We start from the raw sequence: 17,313 nt of genomic DNA, 5'->3' as shown, positions 1-17,313 counted from the left end.
GTGGAATTTATTAAAAAAGGGGGTGACTGTATTATTGACTGGTTGGTAACGTAATTTAATGTATGTATGACTCATGGTGAGGTGCCTGAGGATTGGCGGAATGTGTGCATAGTGCCATTGTACAAAGGCAAAGGGGATAAGAGTGAGTGCTCAAATTACTGAGGTATAAGTTTGTTGAGTATTCCTGGTAAATTATATGGGAGGGTATTGATTGGGAGGGTGAAGGCATGTACAGAGCATCAGATTGGGGAAGAGCAGTGTGGTTTCAGAAGTGGTAGAGGATGTGTGGATCAGGTGTTTGCTTTGAAGAATGTATGTGAGAAATACTTAGAAAAGCAAATGGATTTGTATGTAGCATTTATGGATCTGGAGAAGGCATATGATAGAGTTGATAGAGATGCTCTGTGGAAGGTATTAAGAATATATGGTGTGGGAGGCAAGTTGTTAGAAGCAGTGAAAAGTTTTTATTGAGGATGTAAGGCATGTGTACGTGTAGGAAGAGAGGAAAGTGATTGGTTCTCAGTGAATGTAGGTTTGCGGCAGGGGTGTGTGATGTCTCCATGGTTGTTTAATTTGTTTATGGATGGGGTTGTTAGGGAGGTGAAGGCAAGAGTTTTGGAAAGAGGGGCAAGTATGAAGTCTGTTGTGGATGAGAGAGCTTGGGAAGTGAGTCAGTTGTTGTTCGCTGATGATACAGCGCTGGTGGCTGATTCATGTGAGAAACTGCAGAAGCTGGTGACTGAGTTTGGTAAAGTGTGAAAGAAGAAAGTTAAGAGTAAATGTGAATAAGAGCAAGGTTATTAGGTACAGTAAGGTTGAGGGTCAAGTCAATTGGGAGGTAAGTTTGAATGGAGAAAAACTGGAGGAAGTAAAGTGTTTTAGATATCTGGGAGTGGATCTGGCAGCGGATGGAACCATGGAAGCGGAAGTGGATCATAGGGTGGGGGAGGGGGCGAAAATCCTGGGAGCCTTGAAGAATGTGTGGAAGTTGAGAACATTATCTCGGAAAGCAAAAATGGGTATGTTTGAAGGAATAGTGGTTCCAACAATGTTGTATGGTTGCGAGGCGTGGGCTATGGATAGAGTTGTGCGCAGGAGGATGGATGTGCTGGAAATGAGATGTTTGAGGACAGTATGTGGTGTGAGGTGGTTTGATCGAGTAAGTAACGTAAGGGTAAGAGAGATGTGTGGAAATAAAGAGAGCGTGGTTGAGAGAGCAGAAGAGGGTGTTTTGAAATGGTTTGGGCACATGGAGAGAATGAGTGAGGAAAGATTGACCAAGAGGATATATGTGTCGGAGGTGGAGGGAACGAGGAGAAGTGGGAGACCAAATTTTAGGGGGAAAGATGGAGTGAAAAAGATTTTGTGTGATCGGGGCCTGAACATGCAGGAAGGTGAAAGGAGGGCAAGGAATAAAGTGAATTGGATCGATGTGGTATACCGGGGTTGACGTGCTGTCAGTGGATTGAATCAGGACATGTGAAGCGTCTGGGGTAAACCATGGAAAGCTGTGTAGGTATGTATATTTGCGTGTGTGGACGTATGTATATACATGTGTATGGGGGTGGGTTGGGCCATTTCTTTCGTCTGTTTCCTTACACTACCTCGCAAACGTGGGAGACCGACAAAGCAAGAAAAAAAAAATACATTGAGATGTATAGGTATATATTTTTGCGTGTGTGGACGTGTATGTATATACATGTGTATGTGGGTGGGTTGGGCCATTCTTTCGTCTGTTTCCTTGCGCTACCTTGCTAACGCGGGAGACAGCGACAAAGCAAAATAATAATAATTAAAAATTACAATTGGATTTTTCTTACATAATTGCCAGGAACAGATGAAGAAATGGTGTCACTCACTCACATCCACGGTTAAGCTGACATGCATAATGCACCAAAACCAGAGCTCTCTGTCCACAACCAGGACCTACAGACCATCCTATGGTTTTGCGTGACTGCTTTGTATTCTCTGTTTAAGCCCATGGACAGCACATTGTTCCCTGTACACCACATTACTCCAGTTTGCTTTATCCCTTACACTTGTTGCACCCTCTGTGTGTCAAAGCATCTTTCCCTCTTATCATTCCACATCTTCCACTTTTGACATCTCTTGTACATACTTCTTTTACTGCCATGTCACTCTTATTACCGTTTTTTTTTTTTTTTTCCCCATTATTACTCTGTAATTTTTATTTTAACAACCCTCTTTGCACCACATGTTCTCACAAGTTTAATTTCCTACACATTTACTACACCTACTGAGGGTTTGGACACGCATATGATTTAGAGATTCTGTAGGCTACATAGAGGATAATTTCGTGTTCAGCATCTGACCATCTACAACTTAGTTTATTATACACATAGGTATTATTTATATAATGTATTGTTTAATTTAGTTTGAAATTACTGTGTTGTTTAAGAGTACAAAATAGATCTTTGTACCATGTACCAGTCTTGAGATTTTGATATCCATGTAAATATACTAAAAAAAAAATGTTATTGGAAAGAAATAGGATGATGGTGAGGCTACCAATAACACAATAACAGGTACTGTGATACAGAAGAAATGCTCTGCACTTGTGCTACACGTGAGACATGGATCGAGTTCAGCATTCAGGCAGATTTATAGTTCACTTGGGTGTGCATAGAGCTGGTCTGTATGGTCCTGGAAAATATCCTTCTTGCTGTAAGGATGCCACCCCACAAATGTGGGAAATTGTGTGTATATATATATATATATATATATATATATATATATATATATATATGGGAGTGGGGGGCTGGAAATCCTCCCCTCTCATTTTTTTTTAAATTTTCCAAAAGAAAGAACAGAGAAGGGGGCCATATGAGGATATTCCCTCAAAGGCCCAGTCCTCTGTTCTTAACGCTACCTCGCTAATGCGGGAAATGGCGAATAGTATGAAAAAAAAAAAAAAAAAAAAAAAAACATTTACTCTATTCTTTCAATTTTTTCTAAGGCCTAAGCCTTGCATCTATGCATCACCAATGGGACAACTTTCTCTACTGTCGTACTTGTGTGCCATTTCCCATATTTGTTAGTTAGTGCCAGGATCAGACGAAGGAAGGTCTCTTTTGTGCGACATCCATTCTCCAGCTATCTATCATGTGTAATTCATCAAAGCAGTGTCCTTTCGTCAACCAGGCCCTGTAAGATTTTTCCTTGGTTTACCCCAACTGCTTTTATATGCCTTAGTTTAGCCCATTGACAGCACTTGACCACATTGCCCAGTTCACACTGTTCCATTAACACCATTCACCTTCCTGTGTTTAGTCCCTGAGCACAAAATATCTTGTTCACACCATCCTTTTATCTCAAATTTGGTGTACCCCTCTCTGTGTCCTTTTCTCATGACACTAACCTATCCCCCTTTCTCAGCCTCTCCTTATTCATCCTCTGCATATGTCGAAACCATTTCACCACAAATCTTTCACAACCATACTCCTCTTATTTCCACATTTATTTCTCACTAGATCAACCTTCCTTGCACCTTATATTGTCCTCATACCATCCACCCCCATCCACACATTCTCTTCCATAACCCTTGCCTTGCATCCATACATCAAAGGGACTACCATACCTTCAAACATATCCATTTTTACTCCCAGATAGTGATCTTTCCAACCACGCATTCCTTGATGCTCCCTGAACCTTACCCCCACACTCGCTGTATGACCCCTCCATTTCCATGATTCCATTCTCTGAAATGTCCACTTACAGTTAGAAAAAACTCCAAACATCCTCCCTAGTTTTCTCCATTCATACTTGCACCCAAACCCATCTGTCTTTCTGCAGTGCAAAACCTTATAATCTTGTAATTATTTGCATTTATTCTCAATTTTATCTTTTCACACATTCTTTAGCAGAGGCACCAACTTCTTCAGTTTCTCACTTGAATCTGCCAAACGTCCTGTATCATCAGCAAACAACTGACTCAGTTCCCAGGTCTTCTAACCCCCAACAGACTGCATACCTGTTCTTTCTTAGATCCATGCATTCACCTCCCTCTCACCCCATCTGTAAACAAACAGCCATGATGACATCACATAGACCCACTTTCTTTTGGAACCACTCGTCCTCCTCTTTACCTACTCGTACACACACCTTGCATCTTACTCTTGATAACAACTCCCCGCTTGTAATAGCTTTCCTCCCACACCGTATATTTGCAACACCTTCCACAAATCATCTCTTAGCTCAGTCATATGCTGTCTTCAGATCCATAAATACCATATCCAAATTCTTGTATTTGTCAGAGTATTTCTCACATGTTTGTCAAAGCAAACTTCTGATCCACACATCCCATACCTCTCCAGAAAAAAACTGTTCTTCCTCAGTTTTATGCTGTGTGCATGCCATCTTCCTGTCGGCCTCCAGTCTTCCATGCAACTTTACACTCAAAAAAGCATTTACTTCTGTTATTTGAACTCTTTTTCTCCCCTTGCCTTCTTAAAATGGCTTTATTAAGTTATTCCACCACACACCTCATCACATGCACACATATATACATATTCATACTTGCTTGCCTTCATCCATTCCTAGCCCCACAGGAAACACCGTCGCTAACACACACACACACACACGCATCCCAGCAAGGTAGCACCAGGAAAATGGACAAAAATGGCCACATTCGTTCGCACTCTTTCTCTAACTGTCAAGTGTAATGCACCAAAACTGCAGCTCCCTGTCCAAATCCAGGGAACACAGACCTTTCCTTGGCTTACCCCAGACACTTCTCATTCCCTGGTTCAGTCTGTTGACAGCACATCAACCCAGTGTACCGCAGCATTACAGTTCACTCTTTTCCTTGCACACCTCTCACCCTCCTGTATGTTCAGGCCTCGATCGCTCAGAAGCTTTTTCACTCCATCCTTCTACCTCCAATTTGGTCTCTTGCTTCTTGTTCCCTCCACCTCTGACACATGTGTCCTCTTTGTCAATCTTTCCTCACTCATTCTATCTATATGTCCAAACCATTTCAACTTACCCTCTTCTGCTCTCTTAACCACACTGTTTTTATGAACACACATCCCTCTTACCCTTTAATTACTTACTTAAACCACCTCAATCCACAGAATTGTCCTGAAACATTTCATTTCCAACATATCCACCCTCCTCCATACAACCCTACCTTTAGTCCATGCCTAGCAGCCATAATATTGTTGGAACTCCTTTTCCTTCAAGCATACCCATTTTTGCTCCAAGAAAACGTTCTATCCTTCCACACAATATTCATTGCTCGCAGAACCTTCACCCCCTTCCCCACCCTGTGACTCACTTCACTTCCATGGTTCCATTCGCTGCTAAGTCCACTCCCAGGTATTTAAAACACTTCACTTCCTCCTATTTTTCTCCATTTTAAACTTGCACCCCAGTTAACTTGTCCCTCAACCCTGTTGAACCTAATAACCTTGCTGTTATTCACATTTACTCTCAACTTTCTCCTTTTACACACTTTTCCATTGTCAGTCACCAAACCTCTGCAATTTCTCACCCAAATCAGCCACTAGAGCTGTTTTCCTGTAGGGTGGGGTAGCAATAGGAATGGATGAAGGCAAGTAAGCATGAATATTTACATGTGTATGTATGTAATGTCTGCGAATGTGTATATATATGTTGATATGTATATGTTTATGGATGGGGTTGTTAGGGAGGTGAATGCAAGAGTTTTGGAAAGAGGGGCAAGTATGAAGTCTGTTGGGGATGAGAGAGCTTGGGAAGTGAGTCAGTTGTTGTTCGCTGATGATACAGCGCTGGTGGCTGATTCATGTGAGAAACTGCTGAAGCTGGTGACTGAGTTTGGTAAAGTGTGTGAAAGAAGAAAGTTAAGAGTAAATGTGAATAAGAGCAAGGTTATTAGGTACAGTAGGGTTGGGGGTCAAGTCAATTGGGAGGTAAGTTTGAATGGAGAAAAACTGGAGGAAGTAAAGTGTTTTAGATATCTGGGAGCGGATGGAACCATGGAAGTGGATCATAGGGTGGGGGAGGGGGCGAAAATTCTGGGAGCCTTGAAGAATGTTTGGAAGTCGAGAACATTATCTCGGAAAGCAAAAATGGGTATGTTTGAAGGAATAGTGGTTCCAACAATGTTGTATGGTTGCAAGGCGTGGGCTATGGATAGAGTTGTGCGCAGGAGGATGGATGTGCTGGAAATGAGATGTTTGAGGACAATGTGTGGTGTGAAGTGGTTTGATCGAGTAAGTAACTTAAGGGTAAGAGAGATGTGTGGAAATAAAAAGAGCGTGGTTGAGAGAGCAGAAGAGGGTGTTTTGAAATGGTTTGGGCACATGGAGAGAATGAGTGAGGAAAGATTGACCAAGAGGATATATGTGTCGGAGGTGGAGGGAACAAGGAGAAGTGGGAGACCAAATTGGAGGTGGAAAGATGGAGTGAAAAAGATTTTGTGTGATCGGGGCCTGAACATGCAGGAGGGTGAAAGGAGGGCAAGGAATAGAGTGAATTGGACCGATGTGGTATACCGAGGTTGACGTGCTGTCAGTGGATTGAATCAGGGCATGTGAAACTTCTGGGGTATACCATGGAAAGCTGTGTAGGTATGTATATTTGCGTGTGTGGACGTATGTATATACATGTGTATTCCATTTCTTTCGTCTGTTTCCTTGCGCTACCTCGCAGACACGGGAGACCGACAAAAAAAAAAAAAAAAGTGTATGTGTGTGATGTCTCCATGGTTGTTTAATTTGTTTATGGATGGGGTTGTTAGGGAGGTGAATGCAAGAGTTTTGGAAAGAGGGGCAAGTATGAAGTCTGTTGGGGATGAGAGAGCTTAGGAAGTGAGTCAGTTGTCGTTCGCTGATGATACAGCGCTGGTGGCTGATTCATGTGAGAAACTGCAGAAGCTGGTGATTGAGTTTAGTAAAGTGTGTGAAAGAAGAAAGTTAAGAGTAAATGTGAATAAGAGCAAGGTTATTAGGTACAGTAGGGTTGAGGGTCAAGTCAATTGGGAGGTAAGTTTGAATGGAGAAAAACTGGAGGAAGTAAAGTGTTTTAGATATCTGGAAGTGGATCTGGCAGCGGATGGAACCATGGAAGCGGAAGTGAATCATATGGTGGGGGAGGGGGCGAAAATCCTGGGAGCCTTGAAGAATGTGTGGAAGTCAAGAACATTATCTCGGAAAGCAAAAATGGGTATGTTTGAAGGAATAGTGGTTCCAACAATGTTGTATGGTTGCGAGGCGTGGGCTATGGATAGAGTTGTGCGCAGGAGGATGGATGTGCTGGAAATGAGATGTTTGAGGACAATGTGTGGTGTGAGGTGGTTTGATCGAGTAAGTAATGTAAGGGTAAGAGAGATGTGTGGAAATAAAAAGAGCGTGGTTGAGAGAGCAGAAGTGGGTGTTTTGAAATAGTTTGGGCACATGGAGAGAATGAGTGAGGAAAGATTGACCAAGAGGATATATGTGTCGGAGGTGGAGGGAAAGAGGAGAAGTGGGAGACCAAATTGGAGGTGGAAAGATGGAGTGAAAACGATTTTGTGTGATCGGGGCCTGAACATGCAGGAGGGTGAAAGGAGGGCAAGGAATAGAGTGAATTGGATCGATGTGGTATACCGGGGTTGACGTGCTGTCAGTGGGTTGAATCAGGGCATGTGAGGCGTCTGGGGTAAACCATGGAAAGCTGTGTAGGTATGTATATTTGCGTGTGTGGACATATGTATATACATGTGTATGGGGGTGGGTTGGGCCATTTCTTTCGTCTGTTTCCTTGCGCTACCTCGCAGACGCGGGAGACAGCAACAAAGCCAAAAAAAAAAAAAAAGATGGATATGTGTGTATGTGGGCATTTATGTATATATGTGTGTATATGAGTGGATGGGCCATTCTTCATCTGGTTTCTATCGCTACCTTGTTGACGTGGGAAACTGCTATTATGTATAATAGATAGATATATGAATAAATGATTTATTTATTTGCTTTGCTGCGGTCTCCCGCGTTAGGGAGGTAGCACAAGGAAACACGAAAGAATGGCCCAACCCACTCACATACACATGTATATACATACACGTCAACACGCAAATATACATACCTATACATCTCAACGTATACATATATATATATATATATATATATATATATATATATATATATATATATATATATATATATATATATATACACACAGACATACATATATACACATGTACATCATTCATACTGTCTGCCTTTGTTCATTCCCATCGCCACCTCGCCACACATGAAATAACAACCCCCTCCCCCCTCGTGTGCGAGGTTGTGCTAGGAAAAGACAACAAAGGCCCCATTCGTTCACACCCAGTCTCTAGCTGTCATGTAATAATGCACCGAAACCACAACTCCCTCTCCACATCCAGGCCCCACCGAACTTTCCATGGTTTACCCCAGACGCTTCATATGCCTTGGTTCAATCCATTGACTGCACGTCGACCCCGGTATACCACTTCGTTCCAATTCACTCTATTCCTTGCACGCCTTTCACCCTCCTGCATGTTCAGGCCCCGATCACTCAAAATCTTTTTCACTCCATCTTTCCCCTTCCAATTTGGTCTCCCATTTCTCCTCGTTCCCTCCACCTTTGATACATATCCTCTTTGTCAATCTTTCCTCACTCATTCTCTCCATGTGACCAAACCATTGCAAAACACCCTCTTCTGCTCTCTCAACCACACTCTTTTTATTACCATCCATATTTGCCATTTCCCGCATTAGTGAGGTAGTGTTAAGATTAGAGGACTGAGCCTTATAGAGAAAATCCACACTTGACCGCCTTCTCTGTTCCCTCTTTTGGGAAAGCATAAACTAGAAGGATGGATTCCCAGCCCCCGCTCCTTCCTCTTTTAGTCGTCTTCTACGACACACAGGGCATACATGAGAAGTGTTCCTTCTTCCCTATTCCCCAGGGATAAATAAAGATTTGTATTTATATTTATTATACATAATCACTTTCCTTCGTCAGCAAGGTAATGCCAGGAAATAGACGAAGAATGGTCCATTCGCTCATATACACATATGTATACATAAATGCCCATATGTGTACATATACATACACACTCACTCAGACATGTACCCTAAAACCACCACTTTCAATCCACATTCAGGCTCCACCAACCTTTCCATGATTTACCCCAGATGCTTCACATCCCCTGGTTCAGTCCCTTTTTGTTGCCATGTTGCTTTTAGGATAATCTTGGAGTCACACCAGACATTATGCTCTTTTTAATATGTATTTATTTTTATTATGTTTCAGTCCATGTTTAAGAGTGAGGAGTGCCCAAAGATGGTGTCTTGTGAATTTGTTCACAATTCTTCTTGGTATGTTACATTTGAATCTGATGAAGACGCACAAAAAGCCTACTGGTATCTTCGGGGTGTTGTTAAAACTTTCAAGGTAAGTTTCATGATATGAAGCAAAGCCGCATACAGATGTTTATATTCAGCAGACATTGGTAAAAGGGACTCCCAATATTTTGTCAACTCAGAAAAGACCCATCCAAACTGTTATTGGTCAGGGGACTTTTTTTTAAGTTTGTTGGTGACCTCATGAAACTATAGTTACTTCATTTATGGAGATTTGTGAATAATACAGAGATAGCTTAACAATTTTCTTGTTTTAGATTGGTATTCACTGTGGTTTTATATAATTTTCTTGCATACATATTCACTTTTCCTGCATAGAGTGAGGCAGCTTCCAGAACAGATGTTCCTGTTTCTGGCACTACCTCACTAATACAGGAAAAAATTAATATATGAAAAAATGTATCATTCATTCATTATACTTTGTCGCTGTCTCCCGCGTTAGTGAAGTAGTGCAAGGAAACAGACAAAAGAATGGCCCAACCCACCCACATACACATGTTTATACATAAATGCCCACACACACACATATACATACCTATACACTTCAATTTATATGCACATAAACATATACATATAATATACTTATTTATATATTATACTTTGTTGCTGTCTCCCGCGTTAGCGAGGTAGCACAAGGAAACGGATGATAGAATGGCCCAACCCACCCACATACACATGTATATACACACACGTCCACACACGCACATATACATACCTGTACATTTCAACGTATACATATATATGCATACACAGACATATGCATGTACATAATCCATACTTCCTGCCTTTGTTCATTTCCGTCACCACCCCATCACACATGAAATGACAACCCCCTTCCCTTGCACGCGCGCGAGGTAATGCTAGGAAAAGACAACAAAGGCCACGTTCATTCACACTCAGTCTCCAGGCCTCACAAAACTTTTCATGGTTTACCCCAGACACTTCACATGCCCTGGTTCAATCCATTGACGGCATGTCGACCCTAGTATACCACATTGTTCCAATTCATTCTATTCATCCTTGCACGCCTTTCACCCTCCTACATGTTCAGGCCCCGATCTCTCAAAATCTTTTTCACTCCATCCCTCCACCTCCAATTTGGTCTCCCACTTTTTATTCCCTCCACCTCCACATGTATACACATGTACATATTCATACTTGCTGCCTTCATCCATTCCTGTCGCCACCCCACCACACATGAAATGGCACCCCCCTTCCACTGTGCACATGCGAGGTAGCGCTAGGAAAAGACAACAAAGGCCACATTCATTCACACTCAGTCTCTAGCTGTCATGTGTAATGCACTGAAACCACAGCTCCCTTTCCACATCCAGGCCCGTCAAAACTTTCCATGGTTTACCCCAGATGCTTCACATTCCCTGGTTCAATCCTTTGACAGCATGTCATTGGATTTTCATTGTATGTATAGATCATGTTGAGATGCCTTAGTATTTGCAGAATGAATATTTAGTGCCATTGTATAAAGGCAGGAGAAGACAAAGGTGAGTGTTAAAATGTAGAGGTACAATTTTGTTGAATGTCTCGTATAAGATGTATGGGAGAGTTACAGTTGTTGGGGTAAAGGCATGTACAGAGCATCAGATCTGGGAGAAACAATGTGGTTTCAGGAGTGGTAGATGATTTTTAGATAAGATGTTTGCTTCAAAGTGTGTGAGAAATACTAAGAGGAACAAGGGTTTGTTCTTGATAGTATTATGTTAACACTAGAAAAGACCCTTGCAAACTGTTAGGTATAATGTATAATGCACCGAAACCACATCCCGGCCCCACAAAACTTTCCATGGTTTACCACGCTTCACATGCCCTAGTTGTATCCATTGACAGCATGTCGACCCCGGTATACCACATCGTTCCAATTCACTCTGTTCCTTGCACGTCTTTCATCCTCCTGCATGTTCAGGCCCTGGTCACTCAGAATCTTTTTCACTCTATCTTTCCACCTCCAATTTGGTCTCCCACTTCTCGTTCCCTCCACCTCTGACACACATATCCTATTTGTCAATCTTTCCTCACTCATTCTCTCCGTGTGACTAAACCATTTCAACACACCCTTTTCTGCTCTCTCAACCACACTCTTTTTATTACCACACATCTCTCTTACCCTTTCATTACTTACTCGATCAAACCACGTCACACCACATATTGTCCTCAAACATCTCATTTCCAGCACTTTACCCTCCTCCGCACAACTCTATCTATAGCCCACTCCTCGCAACCATATATTGTTGTTGGAACCACTATTCCTTCAAACATACCCATTTCTGCTTTCCAAGATAACGTTGTCGACTTCCATACATTTTTCAACGCTCCCAAAACTTTCGCCCCCTCCCCCACCCTATGATTCACTTTGGCTTCCATGGTTCTATCTGCTGCCAAATCCACTTCCAGATTTCTAAAACATTTAACTTACTCCAGTTTTTCTCTATTCAAACTTGCCTCCCAAATGACTTGTCCCGCAACCCTACTGTACCTAATAACCTTGTTCTTATTCACATTTACTCTCAGCTTTCTTCTTTCACACACTTTACCAAACTCAGTCACAAGCTTCTGCAGTTTCTCACCCGAATCAGCCATCAGCGCTGTATCATCAACGAACAACAACTGACTCACTTCCCAAGCTCTCTCATCCACAACAGACTGCATACTTGCCCCTCTTTCCAATACTCTTGCTTTCACCTTCCTAACAAACCCATCCATAAACAAATTAAACAACCGTGGAGACATCACACACCCCTGCCGCAAACCAACATTCACTGTAAACCAATCACTTTCCTTTCTTCGTACTCGTACACATGCTAACAACTTGCCTCCCACACCATATATTCTTAGTACCTTCCACAGAGCATCTGTATCAACTCTATCATATGCCTTCTCCATAGCCATAATTGCCACATACAAATCCATTTGGTCTAAGTATTTCTCGTATACATTTTTAATGCAAACACCTGATCCACACATCCTCTACCACTTCTGGAACCACACTGCTCTTCCCCAATCTGATGCTCTGTACATGCCTTCACCCTCTCAATCAATACCCTCCCATATTACACACATTTAGACACCCCAGTCTGAGCCTTCGAGGAGGATGAGCACTCCCCGCGTGACTCCTTCTTCTGTTTCCCCTCTTAGAAAGTTAAAATACAAGGAGGGGAGGGTTTCTCTCCCGTCGCCTTCTACAACACGTGAGGAATGCGTGGGAAGTATTCTTTCTCCCTTATCCCCAGGGATAACGGCAAGAGATATGTGTGATGATAAAAAAGAGTGGTTGAGAGAGCAGAAGAGTGTGTGTTGAAATGGTTTGGACATAAAGAGAGAATGAGTAAGGAAAGATTGACAAAATATATATGTCAGATATGGAGGGGACGAGGAGAAGAGGGAGACCAAATTGCAGGTGGAAGGATGGACTGAGAAAGATTTGATTGGAGCTTGAATATGCAGGAGGATAAGGGGCATGCAAGGAATAGAGTGAATTGGAACAGTGTTGTATACCAGGATCAATGTGCTGTTAAACATATGGGGATGGCAATGCTGTTTCCTGTGGGGCAGAGTGGTGCCAGGGATGGATTAAGGCAAGTGAGTATGAATATGTACATGTGTATATATGTATATGGCTGTGTATAAGTATGTGTTGATATGTATATGTACGTGTATGAGCATGCATGTATATATGTATATGTGGGTGGGTTGGGCCCTTCCTCATTTGTTTCCTTGCACCACCTTACTGACGCAGGAGATGCCAGTTAAGTATAATAAATGAATATAGATAATGAATGGATGGGTCTGTTTCATGGCACAACCTTGCTGACGTGGGAAACGGCAGTCAAGTGTAATGATAAAATATGTGTATACAAGTTGATTGGTCTTTCTTCATGTATTTCCTGGTGCTACCTTGCTGATGTGGGAAATGACAACCAAGTATGATATAATGAATAAAATGGATTTATGATAATTGGGGTGAGAGGGTATCATTAAACTTTATTCTTTAGGGAGAATGAAATGTTCTGGAAGGGATGAATACTGTGCTGAAGATGAAAACAAATGGGAACATTGGTGAAGGGACAAATGGGGAAGTGATAACAGGTAGTGATGAAGTGAGAAGGAGATGGAGTGAGTATTCTGAAGGATGTTGAATGTGTTTGATGATAGAATGGCAAATGTCGAGTGTTCCAGTCGGGTGGTATGCGAGGTGAGAGGGACACTGAGAGCGGTTTGGTTAAGAGAGAAGAGGTGGTGAATTCCTTGTGGAAGATAAAATGTTGATGAAGTGGATGGTATTGCTGCTGAATTTATTAAGAAAGAGGGTGACTGTGTTTACCTCGCAAACGCGGGAGACAGCGACAAAGTATAATAAAATAATATAATATGTAATATATGGATCATGATGAGGTGCCTGAAGATTGGCAGAATGCATGTATAGTGCCATTGTATAATGGCAAGGGGTATAAAGGTGTATTTAAATTACAGATGTGTAAGTTTGTTAAGTGTACCTGCTGAGTTGTATGTAAGGGTTTTGATTGAGAGGGGGAAGGTATGTACAGAGCATCAGATTGGGGAGGAGCAGTGTGGTTGCATAAGTGATAGAGGATGTTTGGATAAGGTATTTGCTTTCAAGAATGTGTGTGAGAAATACTTGATAACACAAATGGATTTGTTTGTGGCTTTTATGGATCTGGAGAAGGCAAATGAAAGTATTGATAGAGAGGCTATGTGGAAGGGCTTAGGAATATATTATATGGGAAGAAAGCTGCTACAAGCAGCGAGAAGTTTTTATCAAAGGTGTAAGGTGTGTGTATGAGAAGAGAGGAGAGTGAATGGTTCCAAGTGAAGACTGGTTTGCATTAGGGATGTGTGATTTCACCATGGTGTAATTTGTTTATGATAGGGTGGTGAGGGAGGTGATTGCAAGAGTCTCGGAGAGAGGGGCAAGTATGCAGTCTGTTGGGGATGAGAGGGTTTGGGAAGTAATTCAGTTGTTGTTTGTTGATACAGTGTTTGTGACTAATTGAGTGAGAAACTGCAGAAGTTGGTGGCTAAGTTTGAGAGATAATGTGAAAGGAGAAAGTTAAGGGTAAATGTGAGTAAGAGCGAGATCATTAGGTTCATCCGGGTTGAGGAACAAGTTAGTTGGGATATAAGTTTGAATGGAGAAAAATTGGAGGAAGTGAAGTGTTTTAGATATCTGGGAGTGGACATAGTAGCAAATGGAACCATGGAAACGGAAGTGAGTCATAGGGCGGGGAGGGGTTGAAGGTTTTGGAATTACATTGTCTGGGAGGACAGAATTGGGTATGTTTAAAGGAATAGTTGTCCCAAACACTAAACATATTAGATATTTGCATTCGTACATGTGGATCATGTTGAGGTGCCAGAGGATTGGCAGAATGCATTTCTAGTTCCCTTTTATAAAGGCATGTATATATATTTCCTTTGCTTTTATGCATTTCTTAGTATTTTCCAACTTATGAACAGATCGACTTATGAACAGGGTCCAGGAAACTAACCTGTTCGTAACCCTGGGACCCCTATGCACGATATAGCAAATAGTTATGAAAAAGATTATTATAGCTAGTCTTCTTGGATCCCTTTATTATTGTTTACATCATTGTTTTATGAATATTGCTTTAAGCTTGTGTATGAAAGTAGCAAAGAGATCTGTCATTATGAGATGTTTACATTTTTTATGATCTTAGATCTCTGTGTGAAATAATGAAGACTAATCTTTTCTTTCAGGATAAACCAATCCTTGCCAGAATAAAGACAAAACCAATTTCAAGACTTGGATGCCTATCAGTATTACCGTCATATGGGAATAAAGGAGGTGGTGATGGGAAGGAGGGATCTGGACCACCATCAAACCCAGGGTCAGCTGCTCTACAGGGGGCACCTGGGACGCCGGCTCCAACTAGCACTTACAACAATCCAGGGAATCAGAGATTCATGTACTCCACACCATCTGTTAGTGCTAATTCATATACATATTCTTACACTGCGCCTACAACACAGATGCCAACTGCTTTTGTGAGTAATGCATATATTTTGTATTTATCAGTTTGATAGTCATTTCCACTTTGAATATTAGAGAATACATAGCTTGCCAGTCATTCTTGCTGAACTTGGTGGAGTCTACACGTGTATCTGAGTATTCCAAGACAAGTTTTATTAACATTTTTATTCATTTTTCCTTCCCCTGGGTTCCCTTATCTCCCTCTAACCTTTTCCTCCACACACTTTTAAAATTGTTCCTTATATCCTTTTTATATTCATGTAATTACTCTTCTATTTGATTTTTTTGTTGCTTTTCAAGCTGAACTATCAAATCAGCATGTTCGTTCTCTTCATTCCATCATGCCAGTATAGTAGAAGGCAACTAAAGGGGGGCCTCCCCAACTTGTATTTCAATTTCTAAGACAGAAAACAGAAGAATTTGTCATGTTCATCTATTTTGATGACTCAGATTGGGGTGTCTAAATGTGTGTGGATGTAACCAAGAGGAGAGATATGTAGTATGTTTGAGGAAAGAAACCTGGGTGTCCTGGCTCTGTGTGAAACGAAGCTCAAGGGTAAAGCAGATGAATGGTTTGGAGATATCTTGGGAGTAAAGTCAGAGCTTGGTAAAAGGACAAGAGCTAAGGAAGGAGTATCACTAATCATGAAGCAGGAGTTGTGGGAGTGTGTGGAGTGCAAGAAAGCAAATTCTAGCTTGATGCAGGTAAAACTGAAAGTGGATGGCAAGAGGTGGATGATTATTGGCACTTGTGCACCTGGTTGTGAAAAGAAAGATCATGAGAGGCAAGTGTTTTGGGAGCGGTTGAGTGCATGTGTCAGCAGTTTTGATGCACATGACCAGGTAGGTGATTTGAATGCGAAAGAGAGTAATGTGGCAGTTGAGGGTATGATTGGTGCACATGTGATATTCACTGTTATGAATGGAAATGGTGAAGAGCTTGTGGAGTTCTGTGCTAATAAAACACTGGTGATTGGGAGTACATGGTTTAAAAAGAGATGTACAAGTATATGTATGCGAGTAGGAGAAATGGTCAACGGGTGTTATTAGGTTACATATTAATTGATGGGCATGTAAAAGAGCAACTTTTGTATATGAATATGCAGAGAGGTGCAGGTAGTGGGATATCTGATCAATATGTTGTTGAGGCGAGGGTGAAGATTTGTAGAGGTTTACTTAAAAGAGGAGGCAATTTCAGGGAGGAGAGTAGTGAGAGTAAGTGAGCTTAGAAAGGAGACTTCTGTGAAGAATTTCCAGGAGAGATTGAGTTTAGAATGGGAAAAGGTTAGAGCAAATGAAGTGAGTGAAGTGGGTGAGGAATGGGATGTATTCAGGGAAACTGTGATAGCATGTGCAGGAGATGCATGTGGCATGCCAAAGGTGGGAAGTGGAAAGATTGAAAAGGGTAGTGAGCGGTGGATAGTGAAAGCGAAAAGAGGGGTGTTTGGGCGGTACATACTAGGAAGAAGTGCAAATGATTGGGATATGTATAAGAGATAGAGGCAGGAGGTCAAGAGGAAGGTGCAGGGGTTGATAAAAGAGGGCAAATGAGAGTTGGGGTGAGAGAGTATCATTAAACTTAACACTGTTATAGAAAGAAGTAACTTATTTGTTAAAGACAAGAGAAAATGGGGACATCAGTGAAAGGAGCCAAAGTGGAAATGATGAAATAGGGTGAGTATTTTAAAAGATTATTAAACATGTTTGATGGTGGAGTGGCATATATAGGGTGTATAGGTCAGGGTGGTATGTGAAGTGGGAGAGTAAGGGAAAGTGGTTTGTTGAAAAGAAAAGAGGTGATGCACCAAAAGCCTTGTGGAAGATGAAATCTAGCAAGGCGGCGGGATTGGATGGTATTGTAGTGATTTTATTAAGAAGGGGTGACTGTGTTGGTGATTGGTTGGTAAAGATATTCAG

At 41.7% G+C, this 17,313-nt stretch overlaps 1 protein-coding gene across 9 annotated transcripts in view; it reads left to right on the top strand.

Annotated features, from left to right (window-relative positions):
• Positions 1-17,313, top strand: part of Larp4B (La-related protein 4B) — a 276,157-nt gene that overhangs the window by 197,403 nt on the left and 61,441 nt on the right. For all 9 annotated transcript variants that reach the window (XM_071666630.1, XM_071666631.1, XM_071666632.1 and 6 more), the window contains 2 exons: positions 9,262-9,402; positions 15,123-15,410. In XM_071666630.1, the coding sequence (XP_071522731.1) occupies positions 9,262-9,402; positions 15,123-15,410 (429 nt within the window). The remainder of the gene's footprint in view (positions 1-9,261; positions 9,403-15,122; positions 15,411-17,313) is intronic.

The sequence above is a fragment of the Panulirus ornatus genome, chromosome 11 (assembly GCF_036320965.1).
Source record: "Panulirus ornatus isolate Po-2019 chromosome 11, ASM3632096v1, whole genome shotgun sequence".
Taxonomy (NCBI): Eukaryota; Metazoa; Arthropoda; class Malacostraca; order Decapoda; family Palinuridae; genus Panulirus; species Panulirus ornatus.
The sequence above is the reverse complement of the archived record's forward strand: the minus strand, read 5'-3'. Positions and strand labels throughout refer to the sequence as shown.